Source organism: Alosa sapidissima, chromosome 13, assembly GCF_018492685.1.
Source record: "Alosa sapidissima isolate fAloSap1 chromosome 13, fAloSap1.pri, whole genome shotgun sequence".
In the NCBI taxonomy this organism is placed as follows: Eukaryota; Metazoa; Chordata; class Actinopteri; order Clupeiformes; family Clupeidae; genus Alosa; species Alosa sapidissima.
This window is the reverse complement of record NC_055969.1, coordinates 27,690,385-27,708,321: the sequence shown is the minus strand read 5'-3', so window position 1 is coordinate 27,708,321 and position 17,937 is coordinate 27,690,385. Positions and strand designations below refer to the sequence as shown.

Genomic DNA, 17,937 nt, shown 5'->3' with positions numbered 1-17,937 from the left:
TATATATATTACACCCTTAGCATCATAAATAAACCCATTAGCAGCACATCAGCTGCATAACTGGCAGGACTCCATTTAATCTTTGTTGCACAACAGCAGTGTAAGAGCCGTCCCCTTTAACAGCCAGGAGACAGCATTTAGTGTTAGTGTTAATCCTTCAGGGGTTAGCACCACTGAGGTGGCACGCAAGTCACACAGGTCATCATGCCCCACCAAAGAAAACATGGGGCTTTCTTGGTATTTAACGTCACCCGCTGTGCCCTTCTCAAGCTCCGTAAGCCAGCTGCTTGCAGTCTTGTGTAGTCTACTTTTGCGTACATGGGCTTCAGTTTAACATCCGTGTGCATGGGAATGTGACTGTGTGTGTGTGTGCATACACATACTACAGACAGCCACCCACATACACAGCACACTGTACTGTACAGTCATACACACCTCATCAGACATAAGAGTGGCAATAGCCCTCCCAATCTCATGGTAGGATTTGGCTTTGCCCTTTGGTCCAAGGAGAATAAACAGGAAGCTATGGGAAAATCAGACACAGGTTTAGATTAGCTGAACACACTAGAGGCCATTTTGTAATAGGAAATAAGCCTAAGAAGTGTGAGTTTAATTAAATGTGATTAGATTATGTTAGATGTTAGACACTAGATGTTAGTCTTGGCTTTATACTGCTGCTGTCCTATGTTGACAAGTAATAAAGTGTCTTTCTTAATGACAGTGTAGACTGAGTGAGAGACCAGGTGTTCCGTCCGTCTGTGATTACGGGTGAAAGTGAAAGTGTGTGTGTATGTGTGTGTGTGTGTGGTGTATAAGTGTGTGTGTGTGTGTGTGTGTGTGTGTGTGTGTGTGTGTGTGTGTGTGTGTGTGTGTAAAAGAGACCTACCGGGTAGGAACAGGGACTTCAGTCAGAGCACCCAGCATGACGGCACTCTGCAGACGCACAAATGCTACAAACGGAGCGTCCAAAAAGTCCACCTCTCCCACCAGAACGTTCGAGGCCTCTGCATCACGTGGAAGCTTCTTCATGAACTTATTCTGCAGCTGCAGGGCAGAACAATTAAACAAAGTGTAGAGAAACAGATGAAGACAATATTGTAACCTTTCATGGACATTTTCTATAGTTCCACTGCAGCAGATCTGCAATGTGCAGCACTAATGTGTTGAATATAAGGAAAAGGCACCATGCGTATGTCAGATGCTTCCGTACATTTTTATGACCCAATAAAGGTGTAACTATAATCAGATAGCACAGGCGTTTATGACACTGAAGCAATGGTAATGACCTGAAATTAGTCCCGAGGCAAGTCAACAAAACCACAAACACACACACACACAAACACACAAACACACACACACACACAACTTAAGTCCTATGTCATGGCTGGTATAAGGGCCCTCTATACCCTCCCAGAGGCCAGTGCCAAAAGGCCTAAAGTGTCAAGGGTCATCTTGACATTCAGAGATGAGGCAACAACAGAGTACACACTACGAGGAGATTTGTACACAGGGGAGTAATTCTGTATTTACAGAGTAATTATTTTCACATTCCACAGCAGGACACTTTCTTCAATGACAATCATCATCTATTTGTTTCGAAAGCCTCGGCAGTCTCACACCTCACTGCATACATAATGTAAAACATCAATGACGCACACTACCTAACCAGCTGAGCACAGAATAACATTCCTTTTCCCACTTCTGCAATCTCTTCTGCAATGCTTATATCTGAAATTATATTTGATAACTCCCATTTGTGCAACTACAATATTTACTTTCGCATTTCAGCTATCATCGCATTTCAGCTATCATGTTCAAACATCCCGTTCCGTAGTACTGTCCGAGTACATGAATTACTAGTACATTCTCAAAGTATTTATATAATTTATCTAACAGTTTAAGGAAACTGAGAAGTGAAAGGGTGAGATAAAAAGTGAGACTTCTGAGCACGTCACTCCCACACCACTTTCCCCAAGACTCTGCCCCGCCACTGAACCCAGATACAGTTACAGACCACAGGGAGCAAGTAGCTCGCTCTGTCCCTCTGCCATCCACACAGCCGCTGAGCCGATACTGGACAGCGCTCTCACACCACTGCCGTGCCCCACTGGACAGCAGCAAAGCCCTCCCTCTGTGTTTTAGGACATGGAGGATACACCTGGCCACTTGAGCGAGGATAATCAGATTAGTGAAGAGAGGAGATCTACATGAACACAGCAACAGGCCAAAGCCAGGTGACATTGAGAGGCTTGATATTCCAAACATCACACACATATCATACTTACTTGGTCTTTCTCTGGCTTGTCTGACAGGTCGTTTAGGCTGCTCGAGGTGAGGTTACGGTGGGCAGTGGCTGGGCTACCTGTCAACGAGCGGGCCAAGTGTTAAAACTGTTCTCTGACAGCACAACAGAAATTATTGAAATTTTGGAAATAAGAAAGCCCCAAATCCAGCCAGAAACAGAGAGGAAAAGAAATTATAAAGAGATTATAAATTTGAAGCTATCCAAGGGGATAAGTTTGATCGGGAAGAACAGTGTGAACAGGATAGAGGTTGTTAAATGACTGATTTAAAGGAATTCTAAGATGACCCAACGAAGCAGATGATCAAGCGGAATCAGCCAGGAAAAGATTAAATGAAGAGGTCCAAACGAGACGGAATCGTATTCGAGACGCCACGTCCTGCATTTGAAGGTCATCTCATCAAAGAGGATAACTGTCTACCCTCAATTACAACTTCTCTCTAATCTCTAAGGAATGCCTGTAGTCCAATCATGTTACATGGAGGGAGTACTAATTTGAAAACATCAAACAATGCCAGAATTTTATACAATTCATTGTTCTCTTCCAGTCTGTTTCTTGGGGTATCTGGGACACTAAACCTAATGACAATTTGATGCAGCCACAGTATTGTGTATTGTGAATTTAAGTCATCAGTGTTCATGAGAAACATGTGTCCAACCCTTTCTTTTTTCTCTCACATTAAAGACTTGTAGTCCAGCACTACTAATAGCAGTGGGGTTGAACTCTCCTACATGACTTTGGCCATAGTCATAGACCTAGAGAACTCAAAGGCTCAACTCACAGAGCAGCCCCATACTGTTGCTTCTCTGCATCTCCATTTGCTCTTCTGTCTCGAACGTGGTAAAGCAAGGCACTGGGTTTTCATTGGGACTACGTACTTTGGTGAGAATTGCACCGACACCGACACGCATACACACACACACACACACACACACACACACACACACACACAACCACCCCATGCACATGTCAGTCCAGAATGCAGAGCAGGACATCCAGAGAAGAAGAAAAGAAAAGAAAGGGGCAGAGAAAGAGAACACAGAGAGTTTGTGACAGTGTTGCAGAGCATGCTAGACTCGACTGGAAGGCTGGAACAATTTAGCGACCTTCTCATGTACAGATGAGATGTACAGTCTGGCATTACAGTGAAGGAAACGTTCAGTTTAACGTTACAGTCAAAGAAGATAATTCTCGATCAGTGAGTCACGCAGAAGAGCTATTGTCAAAATAGAGTTCTGAAGCAAGAGCGTTTACGTCATAACATGCTTAACTGCAACATGCTGCCCAGATTATATACAAGTGAAAAAAGAATAAACCTTTTGAAACACTTGTATGAACACACAGAAATAAGACAACACAAGTAGAAGTCAATAAATTAAGTTATTAAAAAGTTATTAAAAAGTTCTTAAAAGCGCTATGTTGCCCTTAAGATATTGGCAAGCAGCATTAGCACAACTAGGCAAACACAGACAAATTGACTACATGTCACCACAGTGAGTGACTAGTCATATGAGTCATTCATATCTAAACATTGTAATCTACATCTAAACAATTCTGCAGCTCTGGATGTTTTGTTCTGGGAGAGGGACAATGACTTGGAGAGCAGCTAAGCACAGAAGTGAGGAGGAGTGTATGCATGGTGTGGACAAAATTTGACAGACTTCAAAAGGGGACAGAAAAAAATCTGCTGGGGTGGGAAATGATAAGGGACAGCATGGAGCCAAAGGCCAGGCAGACCTAATGGAGATAGCAGACTAGAGAGAGCAAGACTGCACCAAACTGGCATTTGCATTACCGTTCTCCGGGTTGGAAAACAGCCTACTTGCACTGGACACAGTTTTGCCGATGTCCGCCAGGGACCGCAGGTTGGACTTCTTGGTCTGGTGCCGGTGCTTTCTCAGCAGCGTGTACATGACTTTCTCCTTGAGCTCGGCTTTAAGGAGGCCGCCTTCTATCTGACTGTCGGTTATCATCTCTGCAAGGGGGAGGGGAAAGGCATGGAATTATTTCTCATTACAGAACAAAATAAGAGATAAGGTCGGTGGTGGTGGTAGGGTGGGGTGAGGTGGTGGGATAAGGATGGTGTGCTTATTGATTCCCCCCCCCCCCCCCCCCACAGAGTTGGCACGTGGGAAAAGTAGCCAAGGCCAGCTTACCAACCACCTGCTGCAGGGTTCCGGCCTCGAGGTCCAGCAGGATGGTGCCTTTCTGTATGCAGGTCTTGAGCTCAAACAGACTATGCAGCGACAGTGTGGCTACATGAGGCTTGCTCCAGCGCTCGCCCCCCTTCTCCACCTTCTCCTCAAACTTGATCCACCTGTGAAAGTACAAAAAGACATATTATGCACAATGTGAGATAGGAATGCAATGAGAGTGTGTGTGTGTGTGTGTGTGTGTGTGTGTGTGTGTGTGTGTGTGTGCCCTCACTTCATTGAGATCTGATACCACGTGAAAGGTCAGAGCCAGTGAGAGAAAAAGAAACATGGCCTTTCATAACTTTCCACTGGTAAATATGGGTGATCAACAGAGGGAGACAAACAGATTTCTTTTGTCTTTACCACAAACAAGGCTCACACTGGCCTGCCAATCCAGAGCGGTGGGCTGAGGTTTGCAAAAGCACAAATGAGCCATTCTGGAGCGGTGGGGGTGGGGGGAGGGGCATGGAGAAAGACTTCAAAACAAAAGACAATTCAAAAGAGTCGATGAATATTACATAGCATAATGAAATAGAAAGAAAGAAGTGGAATGAGGAATTAAAAAGAGAGAAAGAGAGAGACAGAGAGGGAGTGTGTGTGACAGAGAGAGAGAGAGAGAGAGAGAGAGAGAGTGTGTGAGTGAGAGAGAGAGTGAGTGAGTAGGAGAGCCATAGAGAGAGACTAATGGGGTGATGGTGTAAAGAAGAAGGGTGGATGGGAGGGAAGGGGAGAGTGTGGCCTCATGGGCTCTGTAATAATGGTGCACTCTATGCCCCGGGAGGATTTGGTGTCGCGTGCGGATTGAGTGTCTGGCCTCACACCATTTCTCTTTTTCACTATTCATCAGGACTCAGACATCTAACTAGCCTAGCTTGCTTTTCCACCAACAAGCATATCTCAGTGTGTGTGTGTGTGTGTGTGTGTGTGTGTGTGTGTGTGTGTGTGTGTGTGTGTGTGTGTGTGTGTGCGCGCGCTTGTGGATGTGTGTGTGTCTGAGTGTGTGTGTTTGTTTAATGCTTACGGCTTAATATGCCAGCATAAGAAGCTTAGTTTGTCAGAATCTGATGATTGTTTTACACGAGTTTCCTTTCTCACAGTTATCCAATCCAGCAGCATTACATACCTTTACTCTCTATATCTGATTAACTGGAAGAAGGTTCAAGCTTCTTATTACTACAGTCAAGAATGATTGGCATCACCACCCACTACTTTCTAGGAACATATGAGTCATGCTACTAATGAAGAAGACTATTTGAGCGTTTTCTGCTGTGTTTGCTAGTGCAGGACATCCTGGACGGGCCCTCAGAAAAAGAAAATCTTTGTGTAGGATTGTATGAAGGCATTCTTTCAAAAGGTTGGAATAAGCTGGTGAAGTGATCCATTTACAGCACGAGAGCTGAGGTGTACTATGGTATCTTATCAGGAACGACAAAGAGAACATTCAGAGTGAAAGTCTCTGAAGTGACATTGGAGTGGCTTGTGTGTGCAACTGCAGGTTGTGGCTTGTGGACTTGTGCACAGTGAGGAGGAGATTTCTCTGGGGTTAACTCAGGTCAGTGTGAGAAACAACAAGGCCAATTTGGCTAACACAGCACCATATGCTTGGAAAAGAGTATGGCTACTAACCTTTGCCATGCAATTTCCTACTTTTAAAATAACAGGGTTTTGTTTATTCCCATATGGACAGTGGGCATGTACTCTACTTCAGAGGACAACCAGTAAACAGCCAACGCTGGACTATCTTTTGTGGCTGTGGTTGGTTGTGATTGTTGTTGTTAGTGGTGTCTGTGTCGGGAAGAGGCTGTTTCTCACCTAGCGGTCTCCTTCCACTCCATCTCCTGTCCATCCACAGCGAGCAGCTCGTCCAGCTCGGTGAAAAGCTGTGGCGGTGGGGGTCCACTGTCCTCCTCCCCCAGCATAAAGCGGATGCGCTCGGCTGGCGAAACTGCAGACACAAACCACAACCAATGAAACCTTGACACTCGGACTTGGCGAAGCAGTTCCCTTCACACCTTTATATTAAAGCTCAGGAAGCAACAACAATATGAAAGACATCAGAACCCAATTTCACTTCAAATCCTCCAACCATTTCAATTGCATAGCCTTCATTAAGCACAGTCGCCACACTCACACTCTGTTCTCTCATCATGCAAAACTATGAGACTGCCAAAAGGAAGAGTCAGAGCTTTCCTTCTGGTAACTGTGTGTGTGTGTGTGTGTGTGTGTGTTTCTTCCTCATTCTCACTAATGTTTGTGTCATCAAGGCCTGCAATCGCAGCTTGCCCTGCCCTGCCCGGCCCTGCCCCCTTAGCCCTGAGTTTCTGTGTCGCCATGCTAGAGGATCCGCGGCATGTGGCCTGGCAGAGCAGCTCATCCATGATCAGCCAACAACTCTCACCAGACCACACAATGGAACTCCTTTCAGACCTTTGTGACTGGTATGAGAAAAGAAGATGATGCTCTAGATTGACCACCACATGGTCCTTTTCAGACAGACTGTGGCGTGAAAAGACCAGCTTGGACACAGGACAGTGGTGTAAATGTAATGACTGATTTTTCACTCACACGAGTACGGTTTTAACATAAACAAGTCAGAACTATGAACTGAAGAATACACACAGATGGTGGAGTGTGCATCTTTGATTAAAAAACTATTAGGAAAAGCACAACATGTGAAGGAGCAGTGGAGTCGTAATGCATTCTCCAGCTGGAGACCTTTCTGGGACCACAGCCACATACCAGACCTCTGATTTGGAAACACTAAGCTCCGAATCGAAATGACTTGATTTACAGAATCCCCCAAATTAGGTGGTCAGATGTGGTCCAGTGTTATTGGAGTTGTTTACCAGCCACAATGAGGGAGAAATACTAAGTGTGTGTAGTGTGTGTTCCCACTACAACATGTCAGGTTCATCCCAAGGTTTAGAGTGGTATGTTATCAATAACAACTCTATCTGTGTTTCTGTTAGACACATGTTGAAGTGGAGGACTTCACACTATCTGAGAAAATAAACAGGATTAAGAGAATAATGCCAGAGGGCAAAACAAGGAGGATAAATGTTTATGTGTACATATGCAGCGGCATTTCAGAGGACAAACCGTCTGGCGCTGACCATTCTCGTATATGTTTCACCCCTAAACCACACTGACAAAAACATTGCTTAACACAGCAAAGGTCACCATCACGTCTCAACAATCAAGTGACTCCATCTGGCTACCTACACTGAAATATCTACCTACCAGCATATCAACATACGCCATATGTATCTACATTACATCAAGCGCTCAGAAAGAAAAGTATATAATATTTTACAGTAAGTTAGAGTTTATGTTTAGTATGTTTATGAGTAAAATGGTTAATCTTATCGCTACTCCACAGTGGCCATCGCAGCTGTGTACAGGTGAACCTCGGTCAGGGACGGAGACGACAGTGGTGACTGCAGACAGACCAAAGGCAAAATAGACGTGAGGTGCCAGCAGTCTCTCACTCACTCACCATGGAGCTCATAAACAAACACATCAATGGAGCATGTTTGACTGTTTGTTTAAACGCTGGGTGCATCCATGTTTTGTGCCAACAAGGAAAAATGTTACAGGGTACAGTAAGGACATGTACTATCTGGGATTAGAGTAGCTCTTATCAGAAAGACACAAAGGGGCAAAGGAAGACAAGAGGGTGGAAAAGAGGACAAGACCGGATCACAGACTTGAATAATGGGCTCTTCGGCCAGGTCTGGACAAAGCTTGGTCATCGGCCAGTGTGTTTACAGTCTTGACTGTCAGTTTAATGCAATCTTATTCTGCTAGAGAAGGCTTGAGATAGATGGGACAGACAAAAAGATTATTTTGGGCCTCTTGAGCCTTTTGTTCAGATCCGTTTGCAGTATGCTGTTGCCAGCTTTCTGTGGTTACTATCTCAGTCTTCACTCAGTAGTAACACCACACTCATTCAGACATATTTTTGTGTGGAAATTCATTTATGTTTTACATTGCATGTTGTGATTGGCTTTAAATAATTTAAAACCCCTTCCCTTCCTTTAATGAATACTAATAACTAATAAAAAAAACACCAAATACCAAAAATATGAACTTCTACAGTATCAGTGATATCAAATCATTTTATAAAAATGGTAAACTGTGACAGACTGTGAATGCAGAGCCTGAGCTACTAGACTAAGCTTAAGAAGGGATGTGCTAAAGGCTAACATCTCCTCTGTGCTCCTAAATGGCTTCTAACTCCACAGGTAAGTCAGCCTTAAGACTGTGTGAGTCATCGGTGGAGTCCAGGATCTATTATTGGACCATGTCTTATCTGGGACTCTAAAAATACTGACACTCATATAGCCACAAGTGGGACATGGACATGAAATGACACAACAAAATTAATATCCTTAAAATCAGCTTATGCAATTCTCCTTCTTAAATGGGGCAGTTACATTATCTATGTCCTTATTTTGCATTAGGGCTGCTCGATTATGACATAAATCATTATCACAATTATTTTGGACAAAATAATGTGAAGTCAGTCTATTTCAAAGCTGATGCGAGCAGAGAGGATCAGAGATTTAGAGCTTGTGGTCAGTCTGATTGAGTGGTTTGATGAGCTCCTCTGCCTGGCCCTGGCTAGCCAGAGTTAGCTTGGCCCTAAAATACATGCTGCAAACTGAGCTGTGAGATCCCAGAGCTTTCTCAGCCCACAGGCTTGGATATCCCCACTGTGAATCAACTGCTAAATGTCACACTGGTTTCCAACTTCTGTGAGGGGATAGGGGAGTATCTTTAGCAACAAAGTGCCAAAAAAGGGTGAGAAGGACTTCACCTTGCCCGACCAAAATTATCAATCACGATCAGGGAACAGTCAAACACAAACATACCAGTATAATTAAACAAAGGCAAGTGCAGGGACATTAAGGTAACTAAGTAACCAAACTGAAACTGTGATAACATCAATGCACTTCAAAACACAATGTACCCACTGACAAATTGTCACAGTTCAAGGTAACATTGAAAAATATCCCACACAATCTTAAGTGAAACTAGGCAAGGCAGGGGCATTGAAACTAAGCAAGGCAGGGGCATTGAAACTAAGCAAGGCAGGGGCATTGAAACTAAGCAAGGCAAGGGAATTGAAACAGGGAAGCTGAGGAAAGAAGGTCACAGTGTTAAATGGCACTAAAAAAACAAACTGTGCGATTGAACAGGATGTTTGTTGGAAAGTGCCAATTTCTTGAGGACTTACTGAGTGGTTTTAGGATGCTGGGGGTGGTCTCGTCTGTGTTTTCTGCATCTGATTTGTCACTCACGCCTTCCGTCACCTTCTCACGCTTTTCCTTGTGATTGGACCGTCTCCTGTGACGTCGTCGCCGGCGATAACTCTTGGGCACATGAATGCCAACATACACAGTGTGGTGACCTGTTGACATTAAACAAACACAGACACACACACACACACACACACTCAGAGCAAGGTAGATTATGCTGCTGTACAAAGGAAATTACATTAATCCTGCATCTCTAATAATCCATCGACTGCAGACAGGGATAGCGGAGGGAGGAAACGCCACGTGCACTCAAGACCAAGAATACAGCACTCTGAGGATGATGTAGGTCAGTCAGGCAAGTAAACACACAGAAATACACCCTTTCATAGCCAATGTTGGATAAGCATGTATGATTGCTCACAGGATTTACTATGGCAATGGGTTTGAGATGCGAACTGGGCACAATCACTGTTACGCAAGAGGTATCTTAACTCCACTTGTCCGCAAACATTGAAATAAAAATCAACTACTTCCTGTTAAACAGATCATTCAGGAAACTGCTGAATGTCTCCAGGAAGTAGTTGCTGAAAATGCGGGAAAGAACAAAGGTGACTGTGGTGAAGTAACAATGCCCAGATGTGCCTGTGGACATGATTGTGTGTGTTGATATCCCCAACAATGAGCTCAAATATGAGCTTGGCCTTTACAATGGCAATATTGTAAAACAGACCTGTAGGGTGAGAAAAGTGAGTGACAACCTCCAAATGCTGCAGACAATGTGAGACATGTGAGACAACACACATGCATAGTATCCAATGCTAAAACTGCATGGAATCTGACAAGGAGGTGATAGGATTGGCAATGGGGAGACTTACACACGCTTATACACACGCTATATGCTCTGCAGATAAATATGCAATATAACATTTGGTGTGATTATTTACAGCATCGATGGAATATATGAAATGTATATGAGTATATGTCCCTGCACATGTGTGTGGGGGGATTTGGTAGTGTGGTGGGTGAGTAGGTTCCAAACAGAAGATTAAGCACTGTGTTGGCCCAATGAGTGAGGAGTGCACTCTGCATCTTGATCTCCCACAATCCCCTCCACAAGTCTGTCCACATTGCTCCTGGGCCAACAGGTCAAACCAAATTAGAGGAACGGAAAAGAATGACAACAGCCCTACGTAACAACTCAGATGGCCTACGGAAATAAAGCACATCTGGCAAGAAAAAAGTAGGGTCTGGACAATGACGCAAGACAGAGAACCATTTTGGAAATACACTTGACTTGTAGGTGCTCATACTTAAACAGCTAACAAGGGTTTCATTCAGGAATATTCCCCAAAGGTTGTATTTAGACTCTTGAGACTTGATATGGCAGTGACTGTGTACATTCTTCTTGCATAGATAAGGAAAAAAAACTTTAGAGAGAGAAAAGAATGTGATTGGTGTGTCGCTCATACCTTCCACCTCCTCTTCATCACAAACATGCTTCACGTAGGAGGCTCCCCTGTCCACCACGGCCTCATCCTCCACCCTGCAGGACAGAAAAGGGGGAATCTTGTCAGGAAAAGCAAACACAGAACAGCCCAACAGTGTGTGTTTGTGCAACGTGTTTGGACACAACATATCTGTGTGTCTTGCCCCTGATAAATTGCAGCAATCTGATTCAAGTAATAAACAGTAGTGCCTGTGCATTCAAACTCGAATATGGAGTATGAAACAGCATGCTATAATAGACACCAAAAAAACTCAAAATAAATCAAAATATACATTCAGATCAGAGAGCGTGTGCTTTCCATTTGCTGTTTCAGATTGTCCTGAATGCTTTGCATGCTTTCTAACAACTTGAACTATTAGGCCATCATGCGAGCCTCCTGGGGATGAGGGCAGCCTGAGTCTAATTTCATCCAGGTTGTCATCCATCTGTCCATTGATCTGACCAGTCCAGCAGCAGTCTCCACCCTGACACAGCACTGCGCAGCATCACATAGGCACCAGCTCAGCCTGCTCTCACCTCAGGCTGCACATCACGTGGGCTCTTACAATGATCTGCCCTGTTGGGATTACCACAACTTCTTAAGAAGTGTAGCTTACCGCCAGCACGTAGTGGTCAGGTAGAGACAGACAGACAGACAGACAGACAGACAGGCAGGCAGGCAGATAGATGGACAGAAAGAAAGAAAGAAAGAAAGAAAGAAAGAAAGAAAGAAAGAAAGAAAGAAAGAAAGAAAGAAAGAAAGAAAGAAAGAAAGAAAGAAAGAAAGAAAGAGAGCAGGAAATGTGCTTGCAATGTTCTGATACATGATACATAACGTGCTGGCTGCTTTTCCTACCACCTCTTCCTCTTTATACACCTGCTTCAGGAAGGAAAGACAGAGTGTCTTGTCCTTCTATGCTCTGTGTGTGTGTGTGTGTGTGTGTGTGTGTGTGTGTGTGTGTGAGAGAGAGAGAGAGAGAGAGAGTGTGTCTGTGAGTGGATGAAGAGACACACAATGGGAGGTTTTTGAAACACTTTGCACTGCACTTGGTCTAAAATGTGTGCGGCCTACCACAGACACAAGACGTAAAATAACTCCTTGGGAACATGTCATTCATGAGGTCATTTTCCTTGTCTTATAAACAACTGTCCAATCATTTAAAAGAAGAAGCAAACCAGAGGGACTTAAGGATGTGACACATTTCAAGAAATCACACATTCCCAGAGGGAAAAGAGTGAAGATGCACAACTTCAAGATTCCCAAGAGAACATCCCCAAAAGAAAACTAATATTTCAAAGTCCAAATAAGGAATATTTGCGAGATTATTAGTTTGGCAGCGCTTGTGTCGATGCCGTTGTGCAGTGCCCATTAACAAAATCGAGCAACCATTCAAGCTCCCAAAAAAGAAAGTTCTATACTATATTGGCAGCATTCTACTAGTGCACAGATGAACTGAGTATCATAAGAAAATAAGAGTAAGCAAGTATCATAAGTAAGAAAGAATATCACAGCAAATAATGTTGGTAGGTTTAAAAGATACATTTAAGAGCCTAACATATTACTTTCACAGATATTGATAAGGTAGAATGTATCTGTGCCGGCCTGTCAGCCAGTGTGATTCTCTCATAATAATGTTTGTTAACCAGTTTGTTAGCGTGAAGCCGTTTTGGGCTTGCAGCCACTGGCTGAGGTTTCGCTCAGTAAAAGTAAGTACTACTGGGCAAAGTGTGGGGAAGAGGGAGGAGAGACGCAAACCATGCAGTAAACAAAGACAGGAAGGAGAACCGTCAGTCCCTAAATGAGCAGCACACCATCTCCCATGCATACCCCAGAGAGAGATGTGTGGCTACAGCACCGCAGCTGATATGAACTGAAGAATGGGAAAAAGACTAAAGCACAAAGGGATGAGATTGTGTAGGCACCGACTGTAGCAGGCACAACCTCCGCACTGTAGGGACTTGAATTAGTGACAAGTAACGAGTGGCATTTGCACTTTTAAGCTGCTTTAAGCATTTCTAGGAATCTTGTTATCTCAGGCCCAACTTAGACACTCTCCATTTCATCCCTCCAATGCGGACAGTGATTGGTCCATTTCTGATGGCTCAATACAAAGACCAAGGGACTAAATAATTTCACCAAGAGCAATATGTTATTATTATCTTATATATAAAATAATATACCTAAGCATATATTTCAGTTGCAGTCATCAGGATGTCATGATGGCTTAGCGGTCAGAGAAAGTATTATTTACAGCGACGTTCAAGAAAAAAAGTAGAGAACAGCTGCAGTTCCCGTGGGAGGGGAAAGGTCAATGCTCCTCTGGGCCTCTTCTCATTATGGAAAAAGACTTGAAGGTTCTTTTTTATTAAGTTCAAAGAACGATTAGTTACTGTGCGCTAAGGGACTTGTCGAAGAATGATCTCATACAGACTATCCTATTGCAATTATTACATTTGGATTGGTGGCGGAAGCTCTGATGACCTGATCTTCCGGATGAAATTGGCCGTGTTTCCTTATGTAATCAGCTCTTGGTAACATGATAAATGTGTGTCACATTGTAATTACATTACAAATGTATCTATGTATTATTATTATTATTATTATTATATGTATAATTTTTATTGAAATTAGATAAAACTGAGAAATACAAATAAATCCCCTTGATCTTAAATAAATCCCATCTGCAAATAAATTGTGAACCAGGAAACAGCTGAACCAGCCCATGGCCAGAGATGAGAAAACGGATCCCAAGAAACATGATCAGTCTGCAATTGCACACTACTCTCCTAGGTTTTAGGGTGCTATTTACTGAGGACATTGAATCATTGGCCAGTACACACAGTTCATGTTTCACAAACAGCTTTAATGGATTATGATTAAGAAATCTATCAAATCTAGTGTCCTCCCCAGAGCTGTATTGAACACAATTTGCATGGCATGCTAGTGGAATAAAACTGGTGCAATCAACCTCTATAGTTTTATACATCATTAGGCTATTCAGGAGCTCTTGAGTCTATTCATGATACTAACTCACTTAAATAAGAAGCAATGCAGATCTCACCCCATGGTAGCTTTTAGCAACATGCTAGCCAGTTGCCTGGTATCCAGCATGTCAGGTCATATTACAGGCCAAATTCGGGGGATTCCTCACAGTCTACAGCTCCAGAGAATTATTAATCATACATAGGCTGACAGGAGGAAGCTAAAAGGGACAGGACAGGTGAAAGTTCTGAGGTGCTAAAATGTAATTGTAGACATGAATATAGCTATACGCTTTAGTGCCTGTGAAAGATTTCCAGTATGCCTGTCAAGTCATCATGACTAAATTACAGTAGGTGACACTGATACTTGGTAAATATGAACCAGATATGTTGGGTCTGATCTCTAACCAAATATCCCCACAACTATTAATTATTTTCAGAAAATGCACCTATTTCACAAACATGTGTTAGCATGTGTGTAGTTTTAAAACTGTTTGATTCCAGCTAGGCAGGAAGTGAAATGGTGACCATGTGGCGTATATATGAAATATGCAAATGAATGAATTCAGCATGACATGATGTTCCAATTTCGAGGGTAACTGACCTGGCCCCTCGGGTAGCTTGCCTTAACCCAGAATTCTCTGATCTGTCAGGACTTGGTGAAAACCAGCAGGCATTACACAACGCTTTTGCAATTGCGATTTGTTTCACATTTGAGCCCTTGAAATATCAACATGCCTGCAGAATTTTCTGTGAGGTGGGTGTTACCTCAAAATAGGAGATGTAAGCAGTAATACTTGTCCATTCTAATGCATTACAGAGTTTCTTGACATGTTCCATAACATTTAAGAATTATAATTCACATGTATACTTTACTATTACAATTCACGTTTATGTTAAGCTGTTTTCCCTCAGTTATGCTGTAACCCCGCTGAAAGACTATTTCTCTATGGTCATCCTGTCACCCTGGTCTCATCTCTACAGGGACTCATTCACTCATGAGGAGGGTAGTCAGTTTGGGCTGAAGATCATTGGCTTGGATGACATCACTCCAATTCCATGAACCCAGGATAACTACAGCTTTCTCTTTCTCAAATGCAACTAGCTGCATCAATCCTCCCCCTGAGGTCAGTTACAAACAAGATGTTGTTCATTTGATTAACATTAGAATGTTTGCACGCTTTGATCTAAACTTTATAGCAGAAGTGTAGTCCATTTCTACTAAAGGCATCAAATGCAATTACCAATGACTGCTAAGATCAATTCAATGGTTCAAGTATGATACAACTGTGGACAAAAAGACCTATAGCAAAACAAAAACAAACTAAAGGTGAATGAACCCAGTGTCACCAACCATGCGTCACCAAGTGCAACCTCATCCTACTTCATCACTAATCCTACCTAATCAAGATCTCAGTAGCACTAATTAAACCAGTCTTCTTTGTCCTGAGCTGCCTAAAGCACAGGGGGAGGGGCCCTATGGGAGGGACCTGCGACATGCATGGGTCACATCGATATCTAAGTGGGACTCAACTGAGCAGTAGTGAGCAAGGCACCAGTAGTATAAGTATAAGTACTCTTAAGTATATACTCTTTTGATCCCGTGAGGGAAATTTGGCCTCTGCATTTATCCCAATCCGTGAATTAGTAAAACACACTGCACACAGTGAGGTGAAGCACACACTAATCCCGGCGCAGTGAGCTGCCTGCAACAACAGCGGCGCTCGGGGAGCAGTGAGGGGTTAGGTGCCTTGCTCAAGGGCACTTCAGCCGTGGCCTACTGGTCAGGGTTCGAACCGGCAACCCTCCGGTTCCAAGTCCGAGGCGCAACTGTCAATGGCACAATGCATCAATATGAGTGGGCGGTCATTCACAAACCACTGTCAACATTCCTCATATGGACAACCCCTAAACAAACCGCTTATGATTTGGACAATGGAAAATCGCTCCGACCCACTTTGCGTAATGGCAACTTTGGAGACGTCTTCCGTCGCCACCATAGGTAGACTAACTGGAAAAGAAACTCGACTAACTCAGAATCTCCACTCAATTGCACCATACTTTCACAGACTGCAAAAGTAAAATCAGTTCAGACAGCTAGTATGGAGACGCATTAAGGTACCTCTTGTGCCACCCTGAGCAACAGCAAGGGACACTCTTTAAGCGGCCGCTGCTTTTCGACATGCATTCACAGAATTAAGAAATAAATTTACAGTTTTGATATTCGTGATATTAAAAGTCACTTTATGAGAAGATATTAAATGGAAATCCTGTTTTCCACATAGGACAGCGAGGGATCTAACTGAATGTGACAGCTTGTCGGAAATAGATTACATTGTGGCCATGTCGCCTACCAGCGTTAAACTAATCCAAACACGTCACTTAACATATGCAAGTTAACACTGTGTTGAGACAATATTTAGGCAAATCTAGTATATTTTAGGACATAGATCTGTATCGTCATATGCCTGTGTCCCACTGAACTTTGAGGCTAACACAGAGGTTTGTTTTGAGGGGAAGCCTGCTGATATAATAAAGCGGAGTCCTTGAGCTAGAATAAAGCAAGGGAACTTGTGAAGATTCACAAGACACAACGGTGTAAACTCAACTAACCTAAGCGTCACCACAAAATGTAAAATGCAGTTAGGCTGGAAATGTTTAGGGTTGGTTTCCCAAAGCTTAAAGCGTTTAAACTACAATTCACGTGAGCCAGTATTTCAATAGTGAACAGAAACCACAAGTTACTTAGGCAACTTACTTGCTCTTGTCAGCACTCATATTGTCGACGTTTCAGATTCGTCCTCCTTCCTCTCGAGAGGCAGAAGCTCAACAGTGTCCGACTTGTTTGCTCAGTGACACTTCAAGATCTGAAGCAGATCTTCCTTGTTAACTTCCAATCAATGCAATGCGTTAATTAGGCCTACTAAAAATACGTCCTCTAACATAAATGAGATTCTACTACAATGATGGACCTTAGTGTAAACTATCTATCTGGTATTAGAGTTATTTCAAAGATACTATTAACTACACCAAAATGAACTTCTCCGGCTCTCATAACGCAGCAGATCTCTAACAGCGAGTACGAACAAGTCTCCCACGTTGCGTTCTAAGTACTGTGTCACTCTTGGAGCGCACAGGACTGCTGCCTATGTTCAGCTTGTCTTTTCCATATTTAAAGAACGTACTATCCCTCCCTCAACGTCATTCTACAAGTGGGAGGTAAAGACGAGGGTCAGAAAGTTAGAACGGCTATCCTACGCTGCCGTGGCGGTTGAAAATGGATTGGCATAGCTTAACAGGTTTTGCCCCGCCTTGAGCGTGACGTTTTGCTATCCTGCAAGTGATCAAAGCTCCTTTCGGGACAGTCTCCACTGTTGTTAGAGTAACTTTCTCCGACACTGGCAGGTACGTGAAGAAATGACTCAGACGACCTACTTTCATATCACTGTTATGATATGAAAGTAGGTCGTCTGAGTCTGTTATGAACGGAGGTTAATCAAGCACCTTAATCAAGCAGACGTCACAGTGATGTATGTAGACTTCAGAGTCGCAGTTAGGATAACTCTGCATCACAAATCTTGCCAAAAGTCATACTATGTCGACTGGAACATTTATAACAAATCATGTTATTAATAGTGCCACAATCGACATCATTGGAAAACACTCTTTCCACAGAATGAAACATCCCGGTACTGTCATGCAGTGGATTT

General features: G+C 43.2%; 1 protein-coding gene across 3 annotated transcripts in view; it reads right to left on the bottom strand.

Annotated features, from left to right (window-relative positions):
* Positions 1–17,464, bottom strand: part of slc4a4b (solute carrier family 4 member 4b) — a 33,163-nt gene extending 15,699 nt beyond the window's left edge. Inside the window, exons 1-10 of one of the 3 annotated variants that reach the window (XM_042059186.1) lie at positions 16,986–17,464; positions 11,229–11,302; positions 9,738–9,911; positions 6,311–6,443; positions 4,460–4,620; positions 4,099–4,278; positions 3,085–3,180; positions 2,286–2,362; positions 887–1,044; positions 436–523 (exon numbers count right to left, since the gene is read on the bottom strand). In XM_042059186.1, the coding sequence (XP_041915120.1) occupies positions 436–523; positions 887–1,044; positions 2,286–2,362; positions 3,085–3,180; positions 4,099–4,278; positions 4,460–4,620; positions 6,311–6,443; positions 9,738–9,911; positions 11,229–11,302; positions 16,986–17,005 (1,161 nt within the window). In that variant the 5' untranslated portion in view covers positions 17,006–17,464. The remainder of the gene's footprint in view (positions 1–435; positions 524–886; positions 1,045–2,285; positions 2,363–3,084; positions 3,181–4,098; positions 4,279–4,459; positions 4,621–6,310; positions 6,444–9,737; positions 9,912–11,228; positions 11,303–16,985) is intronic. The other 2 variants (XM_042059184.1, XM_042059185.1) reach the window with 2 other exon arrangements.
* Positions 17,465–17,937: the final 473 nt, after the last annotated feature.